The following is a 13,553-nucleotide window of genomic DNA, read 5'->3' as shown; positions in this document are numbered from 1 at the left end:
TCTTATTTTTCAGGAGACCTCAGTGTAGACTTTTAAATTTTATTTATTTTGTTGTGGTACTGAGGATTCAAAGCAGGAGCCCTGAGCTCAGACGGAGCCGATTTTGTTGCGACTGGTTCCCCTACATTACCAGGCTGGCCTCAAACCTGAGCTTCTGCTACAGCCTCCCAAGCAGCTAAACTTAGCTCAGACTTTTATATTTTAATGCCTGTAGAGTCAGTTTTATTTTTACTAAATGTGATGACTTACATTGATGTTCCTTCCTGGGTAGTCCAGAAGGCTTACTTTTGTTGAAGTTATGTATGTAATTAAAGTAGGATGAAAATACAAAACAAAAATAAAGTAAAATGAGATATGAATTATGCCCAGAAAACTTATGTCCAGATGTAGATGCAGGAGGACTGCAGTTTTCCTTTAATTATCCTCTCGGCTTATTTTGCTTCAATGTAGATAAAATGCTTACCTATGATATGTTGGCATTACTTAGAATGGATTTATCTTGGAGATATTGGTAGCTGTATCATAACTATGCTACCAACTGTACCTCTACTACACAGAATTTAGTGATCACATCCTCATTTCTAATAGCTGTGTCATTGTATGTTCTAATTCATGTAAGAACTGTGATGTTTAATTTCTATTATTTTTATTTTATACTGTCATCATTTGTCTACACAGTTGCTTACCTGATCTTGCTAATGCCCTGTGGTTTGGGCTTTATTTGCCCATCTTATAATACTGCAAACTGTAGCATAGGAATCGGTGATTCCCTGGTGGTAAGGAACACAACCCCATTCAAGGCTGTCCATCTGGTGTCCCCACCCACCTGCACACTGCAGCAGCTCTCCTGCTTGTAACTGGAACAGTTCCTGACCTCAGCATTTTGGGAAACTCACAGTCCTGCCTTTTAATTCTCATAGGATTTTGTATTCTCTTGGGTTCCATGACAAGGCTCATGTTCTTACTGTGAGGAGCTTTATCCTTCTATTTTAACTTTTGAAGACAGCTTTGAACCAAGCCTTCAGGCGTGCCATCAACATTTGGGTCTGAGATACTTTGTTTCAGAAGGGCTTACAGGGTCACAGGGAGGCAGATTCCAGTGCCAAGGTGATGCCAGCAGAGGACAAACATGGGACCAGTAGCAAAGCAAGTTCTGAGCTCTACCTCTGGCCTAGTTACCCTCTCGGGTCCTTGTCTACTTTCTAGGTGCCCCTGCTGTCTCCAGAGACTCACTTAGTCTGGTAGCTGCTGTCTTGGGCTGCCATTCCCCTTTCTTTCCTTAAAGACGCATAGCTGAGGCGAGAATTAGGTAGGGACCATATAAGATATTGAGTGAGTTAATTGCTTTTTCTGAGCCAGTCTTCAGGAAGCAGAAGGTACTTAAGAAAGACACTTAAATATCTAGCCACATAAGGCTGGAAGGGGGTGGTTTCTAATCACGAGCCCTTCAAAATGTCAAATTCTGTTATCCAAGGGCTTCAATCAACATTTAGTTTACTTTTCATTATTTAGGAAGTACTTTTCAAAAATCAAATGACTCAGCTTCTGACTGTGCTACTTGTTCTGTCTTTATGCATTCCAAATGCATGCACTTTGGTATTTTCACCAAAAGGTGAAGTAGCCACATGACTGTATCTAATGGTAATGGAACAACTCGAGCCCTTGGACTTACGCAGTACTTGAGAGATGCTAGGCACTCTGATCTTCATTTCCTTGATTCTGACAGCGACCCTCTGTTATGGACAAGGATACTTGATATTGCTGGTTCGTGGGAGCCCAATGACAGGTGTGGAGAAGCCTACTTTCACATGGGTCAACAGTAAGAGCACATGGCCAGCTCTGGGCTTGGAGTCTTGCTCCTGTGCACTTCCCCTGGAGGAGCCTCATGGGAGCACTGATGTGTGGGGCAGAGCTGCTGGAGCTTGGTCTGTCTCTTCTTTGAGTCCTGTTGCAGCAGTCGTTAGAGGAGACCACACTCCCACCAGAGGTTCACACGCCCTGAGTTCCCCAGCTGTCACTGCCCATCTTTTTACTCCAAGTGTGACCACCACATTTGCAGCAGAGGGATGGACAGAAACACAGGTTTATACACTTGGTCTTAGCCAAGAGGTTATGAAGCAACAGAAATGTGGGTTTGTAGGTTCCTTGTCAGACTTCCAGAATCAACCGCTGGTGCTGCTGATTTTTTAGCTGGACTGATTCATAGGTTAATTGAAAATTTAAGTTTGCAGCCCTTTGGTGGCTCTTAGTGGTTTCTAGTTGATATTACTAGTGCATTATGTACTCTTTTATAAAATAGGCTAGTGTGACAAAATTGTTAAAATGATATTCTACTATAGTTTAAAGGTTGCCATTCAAGCATGTGATATGCAAACCATCTTGTTTTCTTCAAATGACTAAATATATGAGGACTATGTTTATTTACATGTTTATAATACACAGCTTCCGTCACAGAATTGACATCCAAATCTTTTTGTTCTGGCCTAGAGATTTGCCTCATGTATAGCTTTCCACCTGTGCATGTTTGATTACAAGACAGAGAACTGTTTGTTAATTTCCTGTCTATACCTAATCTATATAGAAATTTATATTGACCTTTATTAGACCTGTCTTCGCATCCTGCTTCGAAGCTTACCACATGTGAACACAAGTGGGTACATTCCTTGGCCATAAATGTACTCATCTTTAAATACAGTAATTTGTATACCATGCCAGTCTCATAGGTCCTAATGTATTGAGTGCAACAAACAAGGATGAGGTGGCTCAGTGGCAAAGCAGTTCCCTTGTGAGCACTTTCTCCTCGGCATTTGGGGAGAGGCACAAGTACTGTAACATTTCCTAAGCACCATGAGGTCTCATACGGGTATATCACAGTATCTAACTCCATCCCTCTTTATTTTTGATAAAAGATCTCACTATGTGTTCCAGGCTGCCTCAAACTCGCAATAATCCTCTGGTCTCAGTCTCCAGAGTTCTGGGATTAAAGACCTATGTCACCACCCCCAACCTAACTTTTCTTTGGAACAGTTTTCAATCTTCTATATTAACTCATGCTTTAAACTACAAAAGGGGAAGATGGTTTGAAGTAGAACATAGATACAATTTAAAGGGCTGGGAATGTTGGATCATGTGATTGGTGGTCAAAAGCCTAGAACTGGGTATGTTAACTGGAAACTTACTCTAAGCTCATGAACCTTACTCTCCGATATTTAAACAGTAGATACCTGTGTTGCAAAGTAGAGTGCTGCGGCAGTGGAGACAATTTTGTCCTGCAGCCAGACTCCTAGGGAGGCCACTGTAAATCTCCCCTTGTCTAGGACTGAAATTCTACCAACATCCTGCAGCTCTGGCTGTCTCCCCTTGTTCCACGGTCCCAATGCCTGGTACTCCTTCCTCCCACCATCTGCAGTGATCACAGTCCCATTTTGGTGGAATTCTTCTGGTCTCAGCTTTCTAACAGTCAATATATTATGAATTGAGCTTTTCCTGAGAGTCACATTTCTGCCTACCGGGAAACCTGAGCTGGAAGTCCATTGTTAGGTCTATGGTGAATAATTTCGTGCAGTGGAATTAAACTTTACCACTGTGATTCACAGGGGAAAAATATTACAAAAGAAGCTGTCAATTGCTAATAAAATTTTCCTTTATTTTTTATAGTGATTTCTTATAAAAGCGTTTGTGGGACTAGACTTAAGTTTCGTTTAACTCTCTTTAACCTGGGATAAAGACATACAACTTAAAGACTGGTGATGAATGTTGCTGATGAGTTGTTGTTACACTAGACACTTGAACTAATGGGGAGCACATAAACCGCAACATCCCAAATAACAAGTATTCCAGTAGAGCACTTGCTGAATGGGCAGTCTTGCAGCCAGAGCTGCAAGATGTTGGTAGAATTTCAGTCCTAGACAATACTCTCGCTCTATAAAAATACATTATTTTTAATGTGTTATCTGAGGACTATAATTTCTTGTCATAAAAGCAAATTTTGGAACCTATAATTTGTTTCACAGTGTTAAACATTTTACTCTCAAGGCCAACAACATTACAAATGAGAAAAAACTTAAAATATTTTTGTTCCAGTTTTATAGCTTAATATGTGGCTGCTCTTAAATACAAATCCTCAGGAAGCTATATTTCCAGATGACTAGCAAAATGAGTGGTGAAATGCATTAATTAACCTTTCCATTCACATAAAGCTGTTTTGTGAGAACAAATGTACACAGAATGTTATCTTTAATCATGATTAATAAAAATGGGTTATTATAAACACAGGTTTTACTACTGCAAATGTCTCCTTGACAAATGACAGAGCCTGATTCTTTTATTAAAGATAATTAAAAACGTTTCGCAAGGGATTCAGAGCCTTCCCACAGATCTCTCCTGCTTGCCTGCTTTTAATAAGGTAATAAGATGAAGAGAAACTTCAAGTAATGTATAATAGTTCTATTAAATGCGGATGCCTGGGCTGTATATCTCTTTTAGTTCTAAACTTATTTCATAAAATGAAACATTAAAATTAAATATCTAGCATCTACGGAAGGAGTTAAGGATCCAGTTTGAAATGAGCTAACCACGAGACAGATGAAGTCAAGCTTCTTCCCCAGAGTTGTTCCTTCCAGTGTGTCCCTCATGGCGGCTGCATTTTCAGTTGTGCTTGTACAGTGCCACGTGTTCCAGCCTTCACACCCCCATGGTCTCTGTTCCCTTTACCTGAGCCCCTATGGCCCAAGCTAGCTAATAAAACTAGCCATCCACTTGAACAGTACTTCCTTTTTAAAGTGAATTTGTGCTCAGAAAGGTCCACAGAGGACATGGTGGTCCAAGGTCCACCCTCTGTCTTGGGACCACTGACAGAAGACTAGTAAGTACAGGTTGAAGACAGACTCTGGAGCCATGTGCTCTGGGTTCAAATTCTAGATCTGTCAGACTTGGGCAAGTTGCCTCACTTTTCTGTGCCTCCGTTTCCTTAGCTACAGCAAGATTTCCTTTATAGGATTATTAGATGATTAACATCAGTGTAAAGTGCTTTTCTACAAATCACTTCTTACAGAAAATCTAAACTTTTTATCTTTTAAAGAGAATACAAAATAATAATAAAAATTAGAAATGATACAGAATTTCACTAAACAAAATAATAGGAATTCTATAGTATTTGTTGTATTGTAGAGTGTTGTCTTCGAAGTAGCAGTAGCAGATATATGCATGTGACATAGGAAAAAATTTGTAAGAAATTACGAAGAGAGAAAAAAGAAAAAAGTGAGAAAAAGTTAAGCATTAACTGCTCCTTTCTATAGACTGGCAGAAATCCACGGTATAATTATCTGAGCCATCTCACATACATACATAGATATAACTCTTCCTGCCTCCTGTCATTTTCCTCATCTCAGTAGTTCCTTCCTTTTGAATGATCCATTCCCTTTTCCTGGTATGTATTGTACCTTTCAGAGAAAATCAGAAATTTATGTTGATGCTAGTAAAATGATTTTGATTTTTTTTTTTTGTACCAGGAATTGAAGTCAAGACCTTGTGTTTGCCAGGTAGGTGCTATACCATTAAGCTATAACCCCAGCCCAGTAAAATGATTTTGAAAAGAAAGCAACATTGAAGGAAAACTGTTGCTTAAAGGCCTAGTTAGTAGGTTTTTGTGGTTCATGCTCTTCAAGTTTAGGTATTTTGTCATCTCCATATGAAGTTATGTATATGGTAGAGTCAGCCAGGATCAAATGTAGCAATATGTTTAAAACACATATTGCTACAAATTGTAATGCTGTTCCAGCATGTCTTTCTTTGAATGCATTAGGAATTGCAGCAATTGAAAATTTTCCAGCTTCTGACAACTCATGGAATGAACTGTAGAAAACAACAAGTGAATGTATAACCTTGAGGCATGGATGACCTTGAGACAAATCCAACTTCATGTCAAATAACTATATTCTACTGACTGCCCAGTTTCATTTGGGATCACGTGTCAATGTAGCATTTGGGAAATGCCGTACTTCTGAGTTAAGATGTTTTACATATGGCATCTGTTTTGGAGGACAGCATTTGCAAAAATGTGGCAATGTTTTGTGGTCAGCTGTGTACTGCATGGGGGGACTGACACTTGATATCTTTGATCACATTCCTTGAAGACCCATTTTTTTCCAGGTTGACTTTCTTAGAAATTTAATATTGAATAACACAGGTTCTTTCTAGTATTAAGAGGGAAAAAAGCTACTCCATTTTCAAATATATGGCCATGTTAGAAAAATTCTTAATAATTTTCTCAAGCAATATCCAGGAAAAATATTCTGTTGGAATTGTTTGGTAAGTAATAAGTATGGCATAAACTCAGAGATAATTTTAGGGTGCTTAATGCTATGTTTTAATTTCTTCATCATGGGGGTCATTTGTGGTGAATTAATTTATGGACAAATGAGGTTATAAACTTCTGCGTATTGTCCCACATCTAAAATTTCTGGGTTGAACTTTTTGTTCTGCATATTGTTTATAACAGGATATCAGCGTTATTGCTTTATTTTTGAGCTGTGATACAGGTTATTTCTTGCTCACATACACACAAATGTGCGCGTGCATGTGCACACATGCACACATACACACACACACACACACACACACACACACACACACACACACAGGGCCCCCGCTCTTATTTTCCCCACATTGCTCTCCAACATCTTCTGTTGAGTCCTGAAATACAAACATATTTTAAGCAAACTAATGAGGAGAGAGTGGTGGCAGGAACACAATTCTCCAAGGAACGAAATCTCTAGGTATGTGAGTTTGGAAGTGAAATATTTTGTAAAGATTGCCGTGACATCTCAAAAATGTTAAGACACAACCGAGGCCATATTATGAGAGGTACAAAAATGGACAATTTGGGGGTGAAAATCAGCACCATCTGGAGCCTGCTGGGGACGCAGAATGCCTGGCCTGGACCCAGGCCTGCTGAGTCAGAATTTGGATTTAGATGAAAAGTACAGGGAATTCATATCCACATGAAAGTTTGAGACTTATAATAACATGACACTATTAAATATTTCACAAATGGATTTTAGTTACAAAGAAAAGGAAGAGTTCCTCTTGCAAACATGAAAAATTTCACTCTAATTAGTTTATGCTTACGTTTCTTCTTCCTTAAAATGAACATCAATTCTTCTAAATGGATAAAACTATGACAAGTTTTTGTTAGTCAAATCTATGCTTTGGTGGCATTCACACTGAAGCTGCAAATTGAAAAAGAACACAAATTAGGTTTCGGTCCCATTGGCTTAGGGGCCGGGGAGACGGCTCAGTGGAATAAGCACTTCCCTGGCAAGCACAAGGGCCCGAGTCCAATCCCTGGTGCCCCCCCCCCCAAAAAAAAAAAGTCCTATTGGCTTAGGTTTAAAAAGGTACCGTTTAAGTGGACAATAATAACAGAAGTTGAGAAGAACAGTGACTGTTTCAGTGTCCCCTGCTGGGGATCACACTGCATCTACCTGCCTTACCCACCAGTCTGCAGCTTTCCTGAATGGAGACTAACAGCAGGTGTGTCCTCAGCTTAGGGCTCACTTTAAAGACATGAATAAGTAAACAACGATGTTAGCTTATCCCTTTATTTAAAAATGAAAGCATTCTGTTTCTAAATACTTTTGTTATTGCTACATTTTCTATCATTTATCCACAACACCCCCCAAAAATAACATGTATAATATTACAGTAACAATGTCTTGACACAAGAAAGCAAAATCTTAAGGCTATAATTATCTAGGGCCTATGCCTACTTGTAGGTTATAATTATTCATTTAATCTTATGTTTTTGAAAAGATGTGCAGAATCTTCTCATTCACAAGGGTAAGACATAGAGCTTTTTCATTGAATAAACAATTGAACATTTCCAGTAAACCAGAAAAGATTTTATTAAACAATATTTGATGCTAGATTAAAAAAAAAAAATCTTTCATCTGCATCTTGGAAAACTTGATTGCCCTCTTGTGGAATGAAGAGTTAATGCAGACTGCAAGGTGTTCTGATCGAGAGAAGCGGGAAGGAGACCTAGCCTCGGTTCTGAAAACATCTGGGTCACTTGCTAATACAAGATGTCCTGCTGGCCTGGTATATTTCTTGCATTTTTCCTAAAAGGTCACAGGTTTGTGTTTTTCCACAAACAAAAGGAAAGAAATTTGGTGTGAGCCGGTGTTAGCTATGAGTAGTACAGTGGGGTGACCACACCCAAGGCCAGGCTTGTGCCATGAGCGCCCACCTGGTCCTAGAACAGCATCCCTCCAGCCTCTCAGGAACAAGTCGCTATTTGGTGACATAGCATCCGGTCCTCGTACTCAATTGGAGTGAAGAGCAATGATAATTGATAAATCGGAACTATTCCTAAAAATGTCCTGGATTATCAGTGACAGAGTCTTCAATATGTAATTAATTATCTGCATTTTATTTTTATAAAATTGTTCAGATCTGTTCAGATTTTACTTGATGATTCTTCTTGATGGCTACTATTAGACACTTACAGGATTAAGTAACTTTTTACACTACATTATTGAGAAGAAACTGTTTCACTGGATGAATCAGCTTTATGGCACTCTGAGAGGACATTTCCTGAATCTAAATAAAATGTGGCGTCTTGCAGCATTTTTATCATGGAGACTGAGGGACCTGATAGAAGTCACGCTGTGCCAAATGCGTAAATACCTATTTCACAACCTATCCATTAGCAAGGAAAAAAGTGAAAAGCAAAAAAATAATCAACACTCTTCAATGCAACCCATAACGTCTTGCTCAACATTTTAGTGACTACAGGCAGAGACAATTGTTCCAACAATAAAAATGCCTCCTTTCTCTTTAGAATAATTTACCACAAATCTATAAATCATATTGCAAAGCTGTTGTGAGGTTTGACTGAACAAACTTCTAGATTTTAGTACCACAGATCATCCAATCTATTATATAAAATATACTCTTAGATAATTTTCGCATGCATAGACAAGCTCCATCAGATTAATTTATACCACCATACTAATTTATCAGCCATGTCCTACACTGGGTCACATATGTTTATTGCAGGCTCAGGGTACTCGCCTGGTATGAACTAGATCTGTTATTAACTAATAAGCTACTTTTATTTCTCTTTGAAAGAGAAATCCTAACCACATATTCAGTTTTGCATTTCTAGTTGTTTTATACATCCATTTATACGGTGCCCACTCCATTAAAAAAGATGTGTGATACTCTTTGTACTTTGTACAATCATGCCGAAAACAAACATTGTATAATGAATCAGGAAAAAATACCCGCCCTAGTGATTAACTGATTAGCTTCAGAACTGGAGTGATTTTGAAATCTATTTGATATTGCCATTACAAAGGTGTTTTTTTTTTTTTTCATGATTTGTAAGCGCCGCTTAATTATGGCAGAAAGGATCTTCACCTTTATTATATTTCGGGTGGGACTTTTATTTGACAGGAGCTACCATTTCACGATCATTGCTTCTGGACAAAATTGAGACAAGTCATGAAGGATTAGCAGTTGAAGTACAGTTCTGGGGGGAAATAGTTAAAATACTGTGCACAACCTATACTTGTATGTTTATGGATGTAATCACATGCAGAAGATCCCGAAGTCTCAGTTACCCATGTATAACTTTTACCCACTGCAGTCACAAACATTTCTCTGTGTAGAATTTTCCAGCGTTCCCTAGCCAACAGGCCCTGCCCTTGGTAAGCACCTACGCATAGGTTCCAGCTTCACGAACATACACTCTCCGGACAGGAAGCCAAAATGTATTTGCTTCATAACTTAAACAACAACGGAGACAAAAACCAAGAGGAGGGAGGGGGAGGGGAGGGCGAAGGAGATTGGAGAACGAGAAAAGTGAGTGCAAGGGTTAATCCTGAACTAAAAGCAACCGATGTCCTTTCTGAACAAATGAAAATAAACAGGGGTACGAATCAGGTAACAAATAATAACGACGATTCGATAAAATAATACAGATAACGAGCCTGCAGCCGCTTTTCTGCTGCCGCAGAGACCTCTCGAGGGGGTGCACAGCGCGGCGCTCAGTATGCGCAGGGCCTTTCTAGGTGCTGGGGAACGGTCTGCAGATGGAGGCCAGCGGGAGTAGGTCGGGACGTTGCACCCGAAGCTCCCGGGATGCTCCGGCGGCGCAGCAGGCGCAGGGCGCGGCGGGCGGCTCTGCAGGGCTGGCGGAGCTCCACGCGCCGAGAGCCAAGTGCGCCCCCACCCGGCCGAAGTTCAGGGGCGCAGGGCAGGGGCGCACGGCCGCGCCCGGGTGGAGCGCAGGGTCTCTGCCAGTTCCTCTCTGTGGTCTCTTCAGCTCCGACAACAGGAGAGAACCGGGTGGAGAATGTCGCTGAGCTCTGCGGGTTCCCCGCACCCCAGGGACGGGGTCACCTCTGCGGTGTGGCGGCCTGGAGGGGTGGGGCCGTGCCTTTGTGTGGCCGGGCGGGGCTCGCGCCCGCTTTTCTGCAGAGCCACCCACCGGCTGGGAGGGGTTCGGCGCCCGGCCTGAGCCCCACGCCGGGGATGGGGGGGGTGTCCTGCGCACCCTAGGGGGTCGGGGCTGCTCTGGACTGCGGAACCGTCAAAGCGGACACCAGGACCGCAGCCCTTTCAGCGGTCCCTCCCGCACTCCCTTCCCCGCCAGCGTGAGGGGTCCCCGGCTGCACGGAAGGGTGGGGCAAGGCGGAGCCGTCCCGCCGAGCCCCGAGCAGTGCCCCTGGCAGCTTCCTCGCTTTTCCGCAGCCTGAAGGGGGAGCCTGGGGGAGGGGCGCTGCCCCCCACCTCAACCACTCTCCACCGCTGAACTCCGGGCTATGGAGCCCTAGAACCTTGGTGCCCTCGGGGCGCAAATCAGATTAGGTTTCAAGGCCCTGGGTCCGGGCTTCTCGGGCTGTCTGTCTGATAAAGGTTACACCTATGAAATTGCCAGTGTTGGGCACTGTCTGACCCACAAAATGGAAATTTCGCGTAGCTCAACTTTAGACCTTGACCTCCTTCACATTTACATCTTTATGTGTTGTTATATGTACGCATATCTAGGTTTTAAAAGCCTTTCCCCACAAAATCGATCAAAGGAGTTCCAAAAAACCTTTATCTGCGATTACGTCCGAACACCCTATGTAACGTGGTTCTGAAAAGAAAAAAATGTCCCCCCCCCCTTAAACAGAACAATGAGGCCAGGGTGGGGCACGAGGGGGTGCAGTCGAATCTCTGCGAAGCAGAGGCCAAGCGTCAGGGCGCGGAGAGCGGGCGGGGGCGTGGCGGGGCGCCGGGTCCGTTCGGGCCGGGTAGGCTGAAGACTCTGAGCCCCGCTGGGGGCGGGGGCGGCGCGGTTCCGCCCGGGGTGGGGCCGTCCGCATTGTGCGCCCAGCGCTGCAGGTGCCCCCCCTCCCCGGACCGCTGGTCCGCACACAAAGAAACCCCACCCGGCGCCTTCCCAGCCGGGCCCCCTCCTCCTCCCCAGAGCGCTTCCCCGCCCCTGCAGCTGCCCACCCGCGCCCTCCACGCCCTCCCAGACTTCTTTCCTTGCCCTCCCTTTCCCGAAAACAAAGAAGCGGAGGTCCTACCCTTGCCCCCTCACTTCCTCCCCCCCTCCCGCACCGCGCCCCAGGACTAGCGGTTTTCCCAACAGACAATGCTATAAAACGCGCCCCACGCACCCACTCCCGGGCACCACCCATCTTTCAAACAGCCTAGATGGGATCACTTTGACTTTACACCCTTTCTTTTCTCCCAATCCCTCCCATCACCTTTCCCATTTTCTTTTCTAACTGCAGAAGAAATATAAGACGTTACAAAGCACTTTCCAAAATGTCCCTGAACCCCAACGAAGCCCAACAGTTTTAAGGTGGTCCCCGCCCTCACGACTAAGCTTCACTTTTAAATATGGAAACAGAATCAATTCCCGATCCTTGGGAGGGCAACTTACCTGCATCTACCTTTTAAAAGAAATTATTCGCTTGAGATATCCAAGGGTCCCCCTTTTGCCCTCCCTCCTACCCCGCCTGCTACACCCGACCTTCCTGGCTCCTGCTACCACGGATGTCCTTTTCTTGATGAAATACATCTGAATGCCTTCAGAGCTCTAAGAAAGAAGGCGAGAGGTGGGCTCCAGGGAGAGTGAAGCGCAGTTCCTTACCCATTGCAGTTTTAGCCATTTTCGGGGATGTGCAGATGCTGAGCGGTGGCGAAGGCGAAGGGTCCGGCTACAGCAGCGAGAGAGCGAAGAGCGGAGACTGAATAAGGCACTGAGTCTGCAGAGTGGGACCGTGCTAGAGAAAGAGCAAGAGGCAGGAGCCCATGAATAATTATCACTCCGAAGCTCAAGCAGATTGGCCCCCACAGTCCCCTGACACGACTCCCGCAGAGCCAGAATCTCTGAGCATTAAATATTGATCGGCCAATGGTGCTGGAGTACGAAGTACCAGAATGCAGTTTGAAATGGAAATCTGTTCTTCCCTGCGAGCTCCCCCCCATTTTGGGGGCCTGATAGTACAGTCCAAGTAGACTGGCGCTTTACTCTGGGAGCCTCTTAGCAGCTAAGAGCTGGGCTGTGCCTACCTGCGTGTCAAGAGCCCAGGCTCTGTGTACACGTTTCGTTGACACAAATAGACATAACAAAGGGAAGAGGATTCAGAGTCCTGAGAAGTCCTCGCAGTATGTGAGCATATAAAAAATGTTTTAAACATCCTGTTTTTTTTTTTTTTTTTAAATCACTTTTTCATGTTTTCTCTTTCACTTTTGGCCCTGTCCTTGGTAGGTTCTGGCCTTCCAGGACTAGCCCATGTCTGGCGGTGGTGTTGTAGGGTCCTTCAAGAGACAGAGGCCTGGTATTTTCTCCTCTTGGTAGGATAAGGGGCTGGTGGCTGCTTGGCAGTAGGGACAGCAATTATGGCCCTACCTGGGGACCTAGTGAAGGGTGTGAGTTTATCCTTCTCTATTCAGGTCCTGTCATTCTGGTAATAACAGGGCGCTGGGGCGAGCTACTCCACCCTAGAAGTGTAGTATTGCAACCCTGTGACCTTTCCAGGACCATAAAGGGGACTTTTTACACTGAAAGCGCAGTAGACATGAAAGACATGGTCTGCAGAATGATTTTTCTGTGCTCTGGAGAGATTTTATTGATCTGGGCCAAGGAAAGTTGTGTGCAAGTTTCAGATGGAGCAAAGCGGTGTGTAAAGATCTTAGAGACAAGCTGCAAAATGTGGCTTTCATTACAAGCAAAGCGTTCATTAATTCATTTGTTTACATTTGATAAATGTTAATCATCAATTTATTCTCCTTTAACTTGAATATTTATTGAACATTAGCCACTAATACAGCATTGAGGATATAGGCAAGCAGTGTGGAATACTTTAGGACTTCCTCCCATGAAACTTTTAATACTTGTTAAATTAATTTTTCTGTAGCATCACTGAACTGGCCTGAGCCCAATACAGGAATTGTGGGGTTAACATTAAAAAGTAGGCAAAAAAAAAAAAAAAAAAAGAAACTAAAAAAAGCTGGGGAGATGGCTCAGTAGAATAAGTGCTTGCCAG

The 13,553-nt window shown here is 43.2% G+C and overlaps 1 protein-coding gene across 1 annotated transcript in view; it reads right to left on the bottom strand.

Annotated features, from left to right (window-relative positions):
* Positions 1-12,556, bottom strand: part of Stmn2 (stathmin 2) — a 56,620-nt gene extending 44,064 nt beyond the window's left edge. The window contains exon 1 of the mRNA XM_004639752.2: positions 12,155-12,556. Within this exon, the coding sequence (XP_004639809.1) occupies positions 12,155-12,173 (19 nt within the window). The 5' untranslated portion in view covers positions 12,174-12,556. The remainder of the gene's footprint in view (positions 1-12,154) is intronic.
* Between the last annotated feature and the right edge of the window lie 997 nt (positions 12,557-13,553).

The sequence above is a fragment of the Octodon degus genome, unplaced genomic scaffold (genome assembly GCF_000260255.1).
Source record: "Octodon degus isolate 3935 unplaced genomic scaffold, OctDeg1.0 scaffold00114, whole genome shotgun sequence".
NCBI classification, from domain to species: domain Eukaryota; kingdom Metazoa; phylum Chordata; class Mammalia; order Rodentia; family Octodontidae; genus Octodon; species Octodon degus.
This window is presented reverse-complemented; position numbering and strand designations above follow the sequence as displayed.